The sequence below is a fragment of the Periplaneta americana genome, chromosome 8 (assembly GCF_040183065.1).
Source record: "Periplaneta americana isolate PAMFEO1 chromosome 8, P.americana_PAMFEO1_priV1, whole genome shotgun sequence".
In the NCBI taxonomy this organism is placed as follows: domain Eukaryota; kingdom Metazoa; phylum Arthropoda; class Insecta; order Blattodea; family Blattidae; genus Periplaneta; species Periplaneta americana.
Genome location: NC_091124.1, coordinates 9,225,270 through 9,242,093, shown reverse-complemented (window position 1 = coordinate 9,242,093; position 16,824 = coordinate 9,225,270). Strand labels below are relative to the sequence as shown.

General features: G+C 36.0%; 1 protein-coding gene across 1 annotated transcript; it reads left to right on the top strand.

Moving 5' to 3' along the window:
• Positions 1–623: 623 nt before the first annotated feature.
• LOC138704471 (coiled-coil domain-containing protein 25) lies at positions 624–15,664 on the top strand. The gene is made up of 6 exons (XM_069832377.1): positions 624–756; positions 844–891; positions 2,582–2,673; positions 6,043–6,222; positions 7,355–7,557; positions 15,400–15,664. Exons 1-6 carry the CDS (start codon positions 732–734, stop codon positions 15,479–15,481), a joined length of 630 nt encoding a protein of 209 aa, XP_069688478.1. The 5' UTR covers positions 624–731; the 3' UTR covers positions 15,482–15,664.
• Positions 15,665–16,824: the final 1,160 nt, after the last annotated feature.

Below are 16,824 nucleotides of genomic sequence, written 5' to 3'. Positions count from 1 at the left end.
AAATAATTGAGAGAGGTGATTAAAAAAACTATTACTATGCACGCACACATCCATATACATTGGAAAGAATTCTGCTTGAAAGTGGGAATTCTTTGTTTATCCGAATCTGCAACTCTAAAAGAATAAAGTTATTTACATTATTAGAAGTATAGTGAATTTTGGAGCAGGCTGGCAATAAAATTCAAAATTGACAAAGAACAAAAATTCTCAATCAAGTGAATTTTTAAGCAGGCTGGTAATAAAATTCAAAATTAACAAAGAACAAATTCACAATTTGTATTCAGAGATTTTAATGGATGATTACATTCTGAAATAATTTTATTTAATACTGTAACAAATAATTGGTATATTTGAGTCAAAATGAGTGATAACTCTAAAAATATCGGTATTGATTCTTTGAAAAGATTTATAAAAATTGCGCATCAGAAATTCCCTTCATCTACCCTAAAAGCGGAGAAAAAATATTTTGGAGTTCTTCTAAGAGGCTTCTCCATACTTTGCGGGGCTTATCAGGACGTTCTGCGCTTACACCTTTTCTAATTTGGAGAAAAAGTAATATTGGTACTGGGATTTATTAAGCTTACGAAAGGGAGATGTTGGAAATGACGGGAAATATGGCGGCGATACAATCCATGAATTACCACCATACTTGCCAATAGTGCCAACCATACGTTTTGGTGGTTAATAACGTTATCAATTTTACAACGGAGCTACACTAGTAATAAAGGAATATGGTATTCCATTTCACAAGTAATGGTATGTTATTGTTTTAAGACTACGTGAGTTAATCGTTCATTTTTAAGAATTAGTTTTACATTAATTATATATATATTTCAATTGCAGTTGTATCTCCGGGAGTTCTGCTCTTCATGGGAGTGGACAAATATGAAAGTAAGTTTTATATTTAACACAAGATTTATTCCTTCTTGTACCTTGTGTCGTCATAATTGTACTGAAGAACGTTTTATAAGTCAATGAACAACTTTACTTGGTCGGAATTTGTATAATAACATAATTTATAACCTTAAATTTACGTTGTCACGTGTTCGTTTGTCAATTATACTTTGCGGTAACATGCAAAGCAATGTGTAAAAATACATGGAGAAACAAACAACGTATCAAATGATCTGCAATTGTACATAGAGGAAATCTGCAGTATCAAGGAAAATAATGCCAGTAAGTGTGAGGGACGATAAACAACCAAAAAAGTGACTTTTCATTAATTTCGGTTTCAAATTGCACATACCCACAATTGATATTAATGTACTGGTATACACATAATCATCTTCAATAATACCCGCCTAGATAAAAGAACAAATAATACAAATTAATTTCACTTTAAGTTAACTTTGTGTTGGTGCAATTAGAATCAAGTACAACTAGTTCAAAGTGGGTAATTCTACAGAAAAACTGGACCAAAGGAGGCACAATTTTTTCTTTAACAGTTGCGTACAATGAATAGTATAGAGGGTGAAACGAGAATAGAGTACTAAGTACATGGTTTTACTTTCGGGCACGCAATACTTTCTACAGGATAACCTAGAAGTAGGCCTATTCATCTGTTGTAAGTAGTAATGAATGGATGTGTCGCCACCATATTATCCACATCAGACGTCTCCATTTAAATGTAAAACGGGATTGTTAATTAGGTCTACAGTACGACCTCCTTCGGCAATAATTTCATATCTCCACTGGCATAAAAAATGCCTTCTTGCGGTCCAGGCCAAAAACACGCACTTTGCAGAAATTTGCACTTTCATTGATACAAAAAATGCTTTCTTGCTGGTATGGTCCAGTTTCCAAACACCCACTGTCCAGAAATGTATACGGCTAGACCTTTCGAGCAAAGTAAAATACTTAAATTACATGTAAATCAACACATGTCATTATGTACTCCACAGTTCACTATTCGTAGTGCGCAATTAAAATAAAATCTGGGTGTGGTAGTGTCTGTGACACGGCCGTGGTTTTTACGTGAATACGTCTGGCGTAAATTGAGATCTAGATGAGATCTTTCGTTTGGCACCAAAATCAGTACTGTAGCACATCGGAGTCATGAGATACACTGCCTAGAAATTTTTGCCCATGCCCAAGATGGCCACCAGTCGCCACGGTGGTGCTGAGTAAGGTCATGCTCGCATCATAGGCATATACCCGATCGACGCCACATTTATTTCAATTCTGTTATTAGTCACAAAGTTATAGTGTCGGAATGGATCACCCTGCAAACATTACATCGCCATTTTTGTCCTGGTACTCCATGTGTCGTCTGATTTTAAAGATGTATTCACGACAAAATGGTGCTTTCTTTGGTTTAGTTCTTCTGCAGAATTACCAATGGTTTTTTTTTTTTTTTTTTGCAATCTTACATTATAAGAGTGAAAAATCCTGAAAAACGTTTCAATACAATCATACAGATAAACTTCAGAATATGGATACCTTTCTTCCCCTCCAACCCCACCAGAATATCCTATTGTTACTAAATTCAACATCCCCATTAAATGTTTGAAATAACGTCTGAGTCAAAATTGAGTTTCAGCTATATTATATAAAACAATTGCTTGGTTCTTTTGTTTTATAGATGAAGAACTCATCAAGTGGGGTTGGCCGGAAGATGTTTGGTTCCACGTCGACAAAGTGTCGTCTGCGCATGTCTATTTGAGACTTCGCCCTGTAAGATCCCACACACAATTTCAGAGGTACCTAGATGTTGTCAGGGATGCACCAGAAACAAGTGTATTTTATATATTACGAAATTATATTACCGGTATTTATTGAATAACACATACCCATTGTTTGTGTCACTATATGCATATCCTCATCTTCCCAGATGTTTAATTGGAAAAAAGATAAAATGCGTGATAGGTAAACACTTACTGTACACCAGTGGTATTCTTTTTTTTTGCTAGCATACCCCAAAATACAATTTTTTTTCCTTATCTTCGTACCTCCAAACTACATTGCAATTCTATAAGAAATAACAAAAGACTATGACTAATGTGGTATGCAAAATAAATAATAATAATAATAATAATAATTATTATTATTATTATTATTATTATTATTATTATTAATATATACAGTAACTATTGATGTAATAAGAATAGTAATGAATTTTAACGAATTACTAGGGCATTCGAAAAGTAATAGAATATAGTTACTGTTTCACACTAAATTTATTTAGGTTACTTTTGACATTACATACTTCAAATATAGTCTCCTACCATGTCAACAATAGACCTACGTTGCCAAATCCTTGGAAGATGGCAGACTCCATCTGCAGCAGCATTTCTGGATATCTCTCTCACTGATCAATCTAAAGTTTTTCAGATGTCAACTCTTGATTGAAAGCGAATGCCTCACTTCCTCCCAACTTGCAATAGTTCAGTATGGTAGGACTTCTCTTCCACAGCTTTCTTGTAATGCCCTAAAACACTGAGTTGTATGTTTTCTCTTGCAACTTGAATTTTTATGAAGCACTTTTGTTCGTACCTTCAGGGCTGTATTGTTTAGTACAAATCAGAAACAGCCACTGTATTTACAAAATATGGCTACTTCGAGACTTTCAGTATTACAGATTTATGAAATAATCACTGCTTTATTACGTAGTACAAGGTTTCAATGGTCACCACTAGGAGCACTGATTTACAGTTTTGTTGCCATTACTTATTGAATGCCCTAGTATGTAAAACGTTATTAAAGCGTCCACACCCGTGGAGTAACGGTTAGCACGTCTAGCCGCGAAACCAGGTGGCCCGGGTTCGATTCCCGGTCGGGACAAGTTACCTGGTTGAGGTTTTTTCCGGGGTTTTCACTCAACCCAATATGAGCAAATGCTGGGTAACTTACGGTGTTGGACCCCGGACTCATTTCACCGGCATTATCACCTTCATCTCATTCAGACGCTAAATAACCTAAGCTGTTGATAAAGCGTCGTAAAATAACCTACTAAAAAAAAAAAAAAGTTATTAAAGCAAGGGAAAACAAGTGTTGATATTGTTAAAGAAAATATGCAAATGCAATAATTATCTATAAAATAAATATGTCAGGATTTCACATATCTAGTCAGTGGAATATATACCCCTTGAGACAACCCGATGTATCCCTAGGGATTACCATAGATTGAATACCACTGGAGTACACAATTATAAAAACAGTTACGTGGTGAGCATTGCACAATGTTAATGCTTCAGACAACATGGATAAACACAATATATTCACTATGTGCAGGAAATAATTATCAATTCTATCAGAATATTGTGGGATGTGTGAGCAGAGGAAGGAATGGAAACAGTTTATGTAGATTGTGATAATAATACAAGCATATTTGTAGGTAGACTTTGTATAAAAGAGTCTAATGGCGAAGTGCATCAACATTGATTAAAAACGCAGTAATCATAGATTACGAAACGACGGTTAAACAGAAGCCGTGATTAAAATGTAATTTATGTGCACCATTCATAATCACTGATTACTAAAACATGGCTAGCTGACACCTCATTTAACCAGAGTAAAGTCTATGATGGTACATTGTTTCTACAAAATGACTAAAGGAAAGCATCCATACCGCTGCAAAGATAATAGTCAACGTCTAAAAACGACTGCGCTCATTATGTTCTACGTCGAAATGAACGTATCCTACATTTTCGCGTTGCATTTGTTTGCCTGTGGGCGCTGTTATATTTGTGAGTTCCATTTCTTCAGTACTGTTAGGTTAAAATCGTACAAAATGGAAAATTGAATCCAAAAATGATTCTATCCCAATGTTAGGTTGAAGTATCGATAGACTTAATTACTAGATTTAAATGTATTATATAAAAAAGATGGACTATCCATAAAGGAAAAGGATGAAGAAGATTGGTAGGAATGTGTGTACGATCTTGGACCCCATTTACACCAGGCAATTGTGCATTATCCTAAGATCCATCCATAACCTCTCTTTGTTCAGCCAGTGACATAGAGAAAGAGATACCGGTATTCGAGTATTCCCTCTTAAAATACAGAAAATAACAGTTACATAGAATCGTAATATAAGCAGCCGATCCGTAGGAGAAATATGATTGTTCTTGTGTTATTTCAAGGAATCCATTTGTAGATTTGATAAACGAAATCCCTCCTGAAATTTTCTGTCACCTAATTCCTCGCAAGAATTCTCTCTTTCCACTAAAGAACCTTCACGCTCACGCTCTATCCAAGTAATTCAAGTACTGCACAATAATAATCGTCTTCGAAATAATCACCTGTGGTTCTGGCCGCCATTTTGCTTTACTTGCTCTACTAATCGCTGGTTATCTCCTTTAACCGCTCATATTTGGCCGGTTAGAGATTACTGTGGTTAACCTCCTATTTAAGTCGTAACCGAGGTCGATCCACCGTAAAAATGCTTAATCAGGGGTTAGGTGACAATTTTAACCGATGTTTACACTAACCGACGTTGATGCACGTGGGCATAAGAATATTCGACATTTTTGTGATACAAAATTCAGGCCCATCTTTTGGTGGAAAAGATAGCCTCCCCTCTTACTAGATCAATGACTTTTGGAGTGAATTATATATGTCCTAAATGTTTTTTTCCGCCCTTTGAGAGCATTTGATTCTGAACAATGCTACAAAATTATTTATAACATTTTTCCCTATAATGAAAGGGGGAGAGAGTGTCGGAGAAAAATTAATATCCCATGTTAAATTCCTCTGTCGTGTACTTTAATTTCCACAGTGTATATGTGAAGTCATGTTATTTGTCTGGTGAATATGAGGATGTGGGAAAATTTGAAGATGTAAGGAGTAATATTTCATAAGCTTCTTGGCAATTTTCTAATCTTTTATCCAACTATTTATTGCACAATTTGGTGCATCCCTACCAAATAAACATTGTTTTGAATATGATGTACATAATATTTCTGTAGGATATTATGGCAATACTGTTTATTGTACAATTGTTTGTTACAGTTTGTAATAAAGGGCTAGTATGAAATTATGTTTTTTGTATTTGTAGCTTTTATTATTATACATATTTTCTATTAAAATAAAATTTGTTTTTAGAGTCAAACAATAGATGACATCCCCACAGCAGTATTGGAAGATGCTGCTCAACTTGTGAAGGCAAACAGCATTCAAGGCAACAAGATGAACGATGTAGATGTTGTATATACAATGTGGGCAAACCTCAAAAAGACAGATGGAATGGAAGTAGGCCAAGTTGGGTTCCACAAAGAGAAGGAGGTGAGTGAAAGACAGTAGGTGAAAGGGTAAAAAAAAGAGTAATTTGAAATTATTCATAGTTTTCAATTATATAGTTTATGGAGTAAATAATAAAGTTGTTTTATTTGAATGAGCTGTGTTAAAAGAATGACTTTTCTTCAAATCAGATTTCTTTTCAAATTGTACCAAACACAGCACAATTTTATGAAAACTAAATAGCCATTCTAGTTGAAAGAAGTGGTAAGAGATTCTCAGCAGCAAAGTTGTTAAACTACACACCCGTGGCCTTTCATTGTGAAGTCTTGGGTTCTGATCCCTGTCTGGGTCAGGGTGGAATTATTTGTGGTGAACAAACCAGATACTGAGGAGTTCTTCAGTTCCCCTTCCCCATTGTCATCAGTAGACCGCGAACTTAATGTAATTGCATATGTTTATTGATTTGACAAATTGAAGAAGTAACTGTGGATCTTTGCCGATCATGATTTTTATTTTCAAATGAAGCCAACTTTATTTTGCATAAATGCAGATTTCGAGTGTTTTTCCTTTTAAATGCATATATATTTTTATTTTGCATATTTGAATACATATATTAACATCTTTCCTTGCTTTGCCTGATATATTATCTAATTTCAAAATTTCTCTCTATTAAAAATAAGAATAATTTCCAAACATATAAAAATTATATGACAAATAAAACTAATAATTAGATAATTACTGTTCAGTTAATCAAAGGACATTATGGAGCATGTCGACTCCATGTTGATTTCACAAAACGCTTCCACTCTGTTCTGTCTTTTGCTAGTTCCTCCCAGTTGGTAATTCCCATTTCCATGCATTCCTTCTGAATTTCATCTTTCCATCTACTTCAAGGTCTTCGCAGTGGCCTCATGTTGTTAAAGGTGTTATATATATATTCGTTTTGCACTGCTCGAGTCATGCATATGTATAACATTTCCTGCCCAATTTAATCTTCTTGTCCGTATTACATCTAACATTGACGGTTGATTGTAAAGTTTGTAAATATCATTATTGTGTCGAACTTTCCACTTGTTGCTATCCAAATGCTGTATGTATGTCCTTTAGAAGAAAATATTTCTAAAAATATTCAGTAATGCATACTTTTAACATTATGTAATAATTGTTTACCGTGCAGGTGAGAAAAATAAGAGTTGCAAAGAAGAGCAATGAGATCCTGAATCGTCTGAACAGGACAAAGAAAGAATCCCATCCTGACTTCCGTGCAGAAAAAGAGAAAAGAGATCGAGAAGAAAGAGAAGACAAGAAAAGACTGTTGAGAGAACAGCGTGAAAGGGAAAAGGAAGAGGAGAGGAGAAAGAAAGAGGAAGCAGAACTGAGGTATGTTATCAACAGGCCCTGAATATCATTTGCACTGCCATAGTTCAGTCTAATCACATAGGTTCGTTCCAACAACAGTCAGGAACCGTCCGTAACTGTCGTGAGCATGTGCAGTACAGAAAAAGCGTTCCAACACAATCCGAACCAGTCCTGAACCGGAAACATGTACTGCAGTCGGGCGTTCCAACAAGCTTTTGACACGGGTTTGGAACAGTCAGAAATAGTCCGTGGATTGAGGCATGTACGGAAGAGTACGCGAGACGCACATGCGAATAAGCTTACCAATGTCTCCTGGATACTGAAGAAAGACACGATCGACTGTTCACATCAGTGAGGTTAAGATGAAAAGTGACAGTGCAGATGAATAATAAAACTAGTGATTTAATTTAAATTTTCGCCAAAAAGAAAGAGAATGAAAATTATTCAGGTATTGAAATAGTTAATTACAATTTCAACATGCAACTTTAATTAAAAGTATAATAACGTACATAAATTAATAATTAAGAAAAAGAACTATTTTTAAATGAGAATCCCCAGTACAAGATATTGAATTAGTGGAATTCTTGCCTTCCATATTTTTTGTCATCTTTTTATAGAAAATTATCGAAATTCTATTTTCTGCAATTAGAATTAGCTGCGAAATGATAATAATTAAGCATCTCATTCTTAGCAAAGATGATCACAGTTATAGCATCTCTGGATTTAATACATAATGATCCGCGAAAGCGTTCCAACAGCGTCCAGTCCAGTTTCAATCCCATAGCAGATACCCAACTAGCGCATGCGCATAAGATAGTACAGGAACCGTACATGAATTGATCCATGAACCGCTTGTTGGAACGAACCTAATAATTGAAATATCTATACAGTGCAGAATTTTATTTAGTGGGAAATCGACTTTGTAGAAGAATTGCAACATCACAGTAAATTCCATATCACTTGCATCCCTTCTTCACAGCAAGGAGGGAAAGAGGTGCTGCACGCTCCACTTTGCAAAACACTCTGTGCCCTGCATTGAAAATCTGTATATGTATGTGAATGCAAGCAGTGAAACGAATGTGCAATAAGCATGATTTAAAACTGCCATTTTAATGAAAAAATGTAGCCATTCTACTTACAGTAATTCATAAGACACATGCATGTTTTGCATTGCTGCGTACACAGAACATGAGATAAAGTTAGTTGAAAAGAGTTCCTCATAGTCTTGAGAAATAGAAGTTGGGAAGTAGATGATGTCTTTGTTTTTGAAGTTGGTGCCTGGGGTTCTGATGTGACTGCTGAACCGCCACTGGGTCTGGTATAACTTTTGATCGGTGGAATAAATGATAAATATCTTAATTATACCAAATAACCCTGCCATGAAACATTATGATCAGGATGGTAATCAGTTCGCTGAAATAATAAGTGACAACACACATTGCCTACGTTAAAGACAGACATTTATTTAAAATAAACCAAATAATAGCGTCACACAGACTATATATATGTCACAGCGTAATGTTAAACCCAACTGGTTACCTTACATGAATGGTAATTCCTCTTTGTTGGCTTCCATCTTGTCGACTCACCTCACTCATAACCAATACTTAACACACATATAATCGTTACGCTGAAAATGGACACCCCTCACACGTCACACAACAATGAAAACTTCCATTTTGAATTCCATACTCGTACAAAGTTTATTGATGAAATCTCTAAGTAAAACGTTCCAGAATAAGGCAGTAAAACTTCTAGTAGCCCGTGGTTGACTATTAGTTACATCACAGCTTGAGAGACCAGAACAGCAAATAAAATACCGGTCGATATTTAAACAGAGTTAACTGTCTGATAGTTAAGCAGAAAATCGCATCCAGTTCAATATAGGTAGCACATCAAATGACTGAGTATAACTTCCCGACCTCGGGAGTAAACGTTACCATCTTCTACTGTTGTCACGCCAGGAGAAGGCGGCTGAAGTACTTAGACGGGGCGGAGGGGAAACAGTCGCGCATGCGCACCGCGCTGTTCACTGCAATATTCCTGTTTCACAAACATCTACTGCACGTGTCTATGAATCTTTGCGACTTTGTGAAAATAATAGTGGGGTTTTTACTGTAGTGTTTTATTAGTTTCAACAAGACAATTGTTTTCAGTATACCACAATTCTTGTATTGATTTAGTTATCCTTTGCTTTTCGTGTTAATAGTGTTGATAATAATATAGTTAATAGAATTTATGTTATTGTATACTGTTATTTAGGTTTATAGCAGTTATTTGTTTATTGTAAATATGTCGACAAAGAGGAAACAAGGATTGACAATCTATAGCGAAGAAAGGAATATTATTAGAAGTGCAAAATAATTCTGTGGTGAAGAAAAAGAACAACAGTGCCTTTGCATTCCTCTTACGAAACCTACAGGAAAGGTAGAAAAGTACTCTAATCTATCCACAAGAACAATACAGCGTATAAGGAATGAAATGAAAGACTGCACAGAAGAAAGTGCGTTGTCGACACCTGAGGGAGGAAAAAAAATGTAAACGTCCAGACTACCGAAACGCAAATGTAGGTGACTTCGACGGGAGATTGACAAAAAAGATATAATTGAGAATTTTTATTTCAAAAAGAAAGAGGGCCACCGTCATAGCTGAGGAGGTAGCGCGTTTGCCTGCTGATCTCCAGTTGTGCTCGGGAGTGAGCTCGATTCCCGTTTGCGCTGACTACCTGGTTGGGTTTTTTCCGAGGTTTTCCCAAGCGGTAGGCGAATGTCAGGTAATCTATGGCGAATCCTTGGTTTCATTTCGCCAAATACTATCTCGCCATCATCAATTCAATCGACACTGAAGAAGCTAGTAGTTATTACAATGTCGTTAAATAACAAGTAAAAAAATTAGTTCCAAGCTGCAACAAACGTCTACCCTTTTACAAGAGAAAATTGATTTGAAATGAAAGACAACATTAAGACGAATACTGAAGAAAAAGGATTTCAGGTGGAAGAAGTGTGCAGCAAAAAAAATTGAGGAAAACACTGTAAGTTAGAATACGTGAAGATATCTACAGCAAATAAGAAAGCTTAGGAAAGTGGAAAAACCGATTTTGTATCTGGACGAAATGCGGATAGATAGGTCTACCAATTTAACGTTTCCCAAGTGCTGGCAGGATAAAAATGTTACGGGAGTTTTGACTACCGTAAATGTGTCCAGAACACTCATTGTTGTCCATCAGGATGGGGGCGGTGGGGCTAATGGCTTTGTTGAGAGATTCGAATTAATATACACGGCTGGAACATAAACAGACGATTATCGTGGACAGATAATACTCCAGAAATTTTGAAAAATGTGATAATGATAGTCATAGCGACAGCACCGAAGATGCGGAATCTTTTATGTCTGACTCCGTTCCCTTGTAGCCAAGTAAGTGGACGAAGTTTTCATGTCAGAGTGTAGCGTGAAGTTCCCCCGTCCCGCCTATCTACTCCCCGCGCCAACTCGTAGCGCGAAGACAGTATCAGTCTTTCTTCCACGATCCAATCGTAGGTTCCCTCAACAACGTGTACGTAACTGAAACTGTCGACACACTCCCGGTCTGTACGCTGCCCACCACCAGATAGACGCTACTCTCAAAAAATTACTCTTCCGCGGTCCTATCGCAGGTTCCCACAACACGTTGGACTACACAGCTACTAGTAGACTTATCGAACCCGGTTCGATCCCCGGCCTACATAGGAGCTCGTGTCCATCACAACACACGTACTACCTCCAAGCCATCCCTCTAGCGTACCGACGCCACTAGCCACGAACAACTCGCTTCACAGGCGAAATATAAACTGGCGCCACCGTCTTAACCAATCAGCAAGCGCTATTATAAAATATTAACTGCTCCCTGGATCTTAACCAATCAGCAAGCGCTATTATAAAATATTAACTGCTCCCTGGATCTTAACCAATCAGCAAGCGCTATTATAAAATATTAACTGCTCCCTGGATCTTAACCAATCAGCAAGCACTATTATAAAATATTAACTGCTCCCTGGATCTTAACCAATCAGCAAGCGCTATTATAGAATATTAACTGCTCCCTGGATCTTAACCAATCAGCAAGCGCTATTATAAAATATTAACTGCTCCCTGGATCTTAACCAATCAGCAAGCGCTATTATAAAATATTAACTGCTCCCTGGATCTTAACCAATCAGCAAGCGCTATTATAAAATATTAACTGCTCCCTGGATCTTAACCAATCAGCAAGCGCTATTATAAAATATTAACTGCTCCCTGGATCTTAACCAATCAGCAAACGCTATTATAAAATATTAACTGCTCCCTGGATCTTAACCAATCAGCAAGCGCTATTATAAAATATTAACTGCTCCCTGGATCTTAACCAATCAGCAAACGTTATTATAAAATATTAACTGCTCCCTGGATCTTAACCAATCAGCAAACGTTATTATAAAATATTAACTGCTCCCTGGATCTTAACCAATCAGCAAACGTTATTATAAAATATTAACTGCTCCCTGGATCTTAACCAATCAGCAAACGTTATTATAAAATATTAACTGCTCCCTGGATCTTAACCAATCAGCAAGCGCTACTATAAAATATTAACTGCTCCCTGGATCTTAACCAATCAGCAAGCGCTATTATAAAATATTAACTGCTCCCTGGATCTTAACCAATCAGCAAGCGCTATTATAAAATATTAACTGCTCCCTGGATCTTAACCAATCAGCAAGCGCTATTATAAAATATTAACTGCTCCCTGGATCTTAACCAATCAGCAAGCGCTATTATAAAATATTAACTGCTCCCTGGATCTTAACCAATCAGCAAGCGCTATTATAAAATATTAACTGCTCCCTGGATCTTAACCAATCAGCAAGCGCTATTATAAAATATTAACTGCTCCCTGGATCTTAACCAATCAGCAAGCGCTATTATAAAATATTAACTGCTCCCTCGGTATCAACTCATCACAGGTTATAGGAACAGAACCAGAGAATACGGAAAAACAGAAAGATGAGTGGAGTAAGCTATCTATATAAAAGAAATAAGACTTAGATCAGAAAGGAACAAACTACAGGCCATCTGTGAAGAGTAAGAAGAACTAGAACAAACAGAGAAAGGCATAAGGATAGAAGAAAGGGAAAGAAATGGAAAGGAGAAACTGACGTGCCGAAATATAAACGGCACACTGCTTCGTGCTTCTTGAAATAATTATGAAGACATTATAACCTCTCTCCTTTGATCAGGTACTTGAGGGGATGTTCAAGATTGTGTTAGTCATCTAGGACAAATGTATCAGTTCTTGATCCTGCACAAACGATTTGACAGTAAATCATATTTAATGGTATAAATATTGAATGATGGTTAATAGAAATGATGATAGTTGAACACAGCAATAATGAAAGTGATGGTAATTGAACACAACAATAACCAAAGTCTACTGTACATGCTGTTTGAGTAAAAGAGCTATTGCAGAGACCTCTGGTGAGAAATATATTAATTCTATAATTTCGTTCGTGTTGCATTTACAGCACAACTCAATTGAGTTCTATTTTTAGACACATATTGGCCAGGCTTTTCTTAGTTTGCTTTAGTCTCACAAATATGCAATGTCAAATTAATCTCAAAGGTATTCAGTGTCGAATAGGCATCTGACTAGGGTCAATTGTTTGGAGTACTTTTTTTTTTTTTGTTCGTTTTCAGATATGATCTGGATTTGCATAAATCAAATTTTAGTGTTGACATGTGCACGTAAGCAAGTTTACATAAATGACATGATTGTGTAAGAGGCCCTTTTTGTTGATAATTAACTCAGAAAAGGGTGCAGAACGTTCATGCTTTTATTAGGGTTCCCATAATGTTTTTTTTTTTTTTTAACATTTAGAAATTTTTACTTTAAAAAATCTGGAACATTTCGTAAAAAAAGAAAAGAGACATTTAAAAAAATTAAGAAGACCGAACGAAAATAAAACACCACATGTTTCCATTTTGAATCTTTCGTACACTACTTTTAACACTTGAATATAAATACTTGATTAAATGGCGAACTTACTCGTGTTAATTATGTAAGCATGTGCAGCTTACAGCTGTTTCGGTGCTACTTGACACCATCTTCAGAGCCTTCTGTGTCTCGGCGTCATCTCAACATCACTATTTGACTCAACTCTTCATCACACAAACGCACCCACAGAACAGGCAGTGTTGAGATGAAGCCCAGACACAGAAGGCTCTGAGGATGGTGTCAAGTAGCACCGAAACAGCTGTAAGCCACACATGCTTACATAATTAACACGAGTAAGTTCGCCATTTAATCAATTTACTACATGTTTCATTTTAAATAAAACAGCACTGTTATAAAAATACACACATTATTAATAATAGAAGGAATATCGCACGATGTGCATGTTTCTTTTGTTCAGATTTTGCAGAAGTTTGTTAGTGAGCTGTTTCTTTGTTTGCACCAAAATAGATGATATCTGTCACAGTTCAAGCCACACAGTTTGCACTTGCACCTGTCTTCTGGGTGGTGGTACTTCTCTATTTGGCATATGTGATGGTGGAATCCATGTACCGCGTGTCGTAAATCGTATCTGGCTTGTGTCCAATCCCTGTAGATCATCGCGTCTGTAGGGAAGAAGTACGGCCATATCTCTTGTTTCTTCTTGTTTAGTTCTTGTAGTAGTTCTCTGTAGCCTTCGGTAGAGGGTAGCAGAAGCTCATCGCGTAGTTCTTCTATGAAGAATTGTTCCTGTGCTAATGCATATGTGAGGCGCGATGGTGTATACTTTGACAGGCTTAAGGCTCGTTTGAGGAAACTAGCTTTCACTTTTTCTATGTCTTCCAAGTTCTTCTTCTTCAGGCTTTCCCAGATAATCTCTAGTCCATAGGTTATGGTTGGTGCCACTTTCAGGCGAAACAGGGTGATGGCTGTATTCAGTGAAAGTTTGCTTAGGTTCTTTATACTGTTTGTTTGCACTAAAACCAGACGTAAGTGCAAGTTTGAACCAATAAATTATTGAGATTTGCGTTAAAATAATGAGTCTAGGAAATTGTATATTTAGTATGTAGAACTACATTTGTTTATAGATATTTTGTTATATTATTAAGTTTTGTACTTGTGAACTATATCAATAAATCAATCAATCTTTATACTGTTTGTTGTCATCTTTGCTGCTGCAATATTAATATTAATTTTTCTTTATAAAACTATAAATCACAAACATATATACTTAAAAATGCATCTTTAAAATATTGCCAACAGAGACACAGAAAAAAAGAGCATTACCATAAATATTGATAATATTGTAATAGAAATTGATCAACAATGTTTTCGGATTGGGCACTAGGAGTTATAGTACGTGGTTATTATTGAAAATGGAATAAAATCTGTAATCCATAGTTATTTTTCAGGAAGGATACATAAAGAGCGGGACAGTTGGAATAAATTTGGGACACCTGGATAATTTTATCAAAAACAGGACTTTCCCAGGAAAAACGAAACGAATGGGAACCCTAGCCTTTATCCTTCTAAACAGAGCTTCTTAAGACATTCTTGCTGCTGTGTAGTCAGTGGTATATACCAAGGGTTTCTGTTTCTTTATCAAGACATGGAGACATTTGATAAGGATTTTGGTTGAACACAGTTCACAACGATATTTGAAGGAAGAAACACTTCTGAATTATTATTTTGTATATTTTATTAATGTTATTAGTCAGTTAATAACTTTACATTTGATTTTGTATGATTTTTCTCTATTAGCTTTGAGTAGACACTTTTATCTTGTCTCTGTTGTTGCTGCATCATTGCATGTCAAATTGCAATGCATTAACTAAAGTCAGTAAAATATTTTGCAGAAGCTACAGCACACTAATGAAGACTGAAAACATGACAACTAACACATCTGGGGATGGCAACGATTCAGATGACTTCATGTGAATCTTTGTGAAGGATCCTTTACATTCATGTGCAAGGTACAGTACAATGTATTCAGGTTCAAATAAACTTGTATTTAGAACGACAATGACTGTTCACATAGCCCATAATTGTTCTACAATGCAGACATATTGTGTAAGTCTTGAACTGGAATGTAAATTATCGAGAAATAAAATATTGTTACTATTTGATGTTTGTTCATTTTTTTAGTCTTGCAAAGATTGGGAATAAAGAAAACTTTTATGTCAGGAATCTGCACCCTGACAAATTGAAAATTAGCTTTTATGTATTTGGACATTTCCTTTAACCTTTCCAACCATATGAGAACATATTCCTTATACCAGAACTTCCCTAATTTTCTCAGTTCACAGTGCTCTTTAGGAGACTCCAGAGGGAAGACAGCAGAGGCAACTGCCCTTTTGAAAAGACAGATTTTTCCGTACTTTTTAATGTAATATGTTAAATTTCTTAAAAACGTGCACTCCAGGGTACCTATCTTTCAAAACTGAAAACAGCACATCAAAGCTGGGAACATCTTTTCCTTCTGCACAGCTCTGTCAGCAGATCGTTTTAATGTACCTCCTCACTATCAGGAGCCTAAGTGATTATTCGTATTATTGACTAATGTTTTGCATATTGATATTGGTTTCCAAATTGGAATTAACTTACACGTTAAAATTTCGGACTGTATCTGTTGAATAGGATGTCTCTTGGGTCTAGCTATGAAGGAGTGATTCAAAAGATACAAAAATTGATATGAGCAAAGACCCTTGCCCATGTAGTAACATGCCATAGTTTGAACTGCAATTAATTAATTAATATGCATATGAAGGAGTTAAAAACATGTCAAAATTTACATACATAATGATTCTTAATCATAGTAATAAGCCATTGCTTCAACTTTGTAAGGGAATTATTTCCTGAGTTCGACTCTTATAAAATCATAAGACGTAATTAGGGTTTGGTGTAGGGCTCTTGTGTCTAGCTATGGAGTTACGAATTGTATTGCTGACTGCAAAAAATCAGTTACGAGAATGTTATTGTTACTGCAATATATATTTTACGGAAATGGAAGGGGGTAAGAATATTGTAATTCAAACATAGCCATTATAGCAACAGAAAAGTGACGGCATGTACTGAGTGTTCATTTCAAAGTGTGTAATGACGTCACTGTTGTTGGGTCACCGATTTGAAGCGAGTTTCAGCTTATATGTTAGAGAAGTTGCCTATTATTTAAGGCGTTCTTCAATCTGAACTTGAGAACGTGTACGGTATAACTTGAACGCCGTAGCAACAGATGGCTGTCTGTACGGTCTGTGTGCTACCATAACCTCTTTCGAACTGTG

What these genes read in the sequence shown, in the direction of transcription:
- LOC138704471 (XM_069832377.1), top strand. Translation starts at nt 732, where the DNA reads ATGGTATTCCATTTCACAAGTAATG. An exon ending in TCTATTTGAGACTTCGCCCT is followed by an intron (nt 2,674 to 6,042) that starts GTAAGATCCCAC and finishes ATTTGTTTTTAG; the next exon opens with AGTCAAACAATAGATGACAT. An exon ending in GGTTCCACAAAGAGAAGGAG is followed by an intron (nt 6,223 to 7,354) that starts GTGAGTGAAAGA and finishes TTTACCGTGCAG; the next exon opens with GTGAGAAAAATAAGAGTTGC.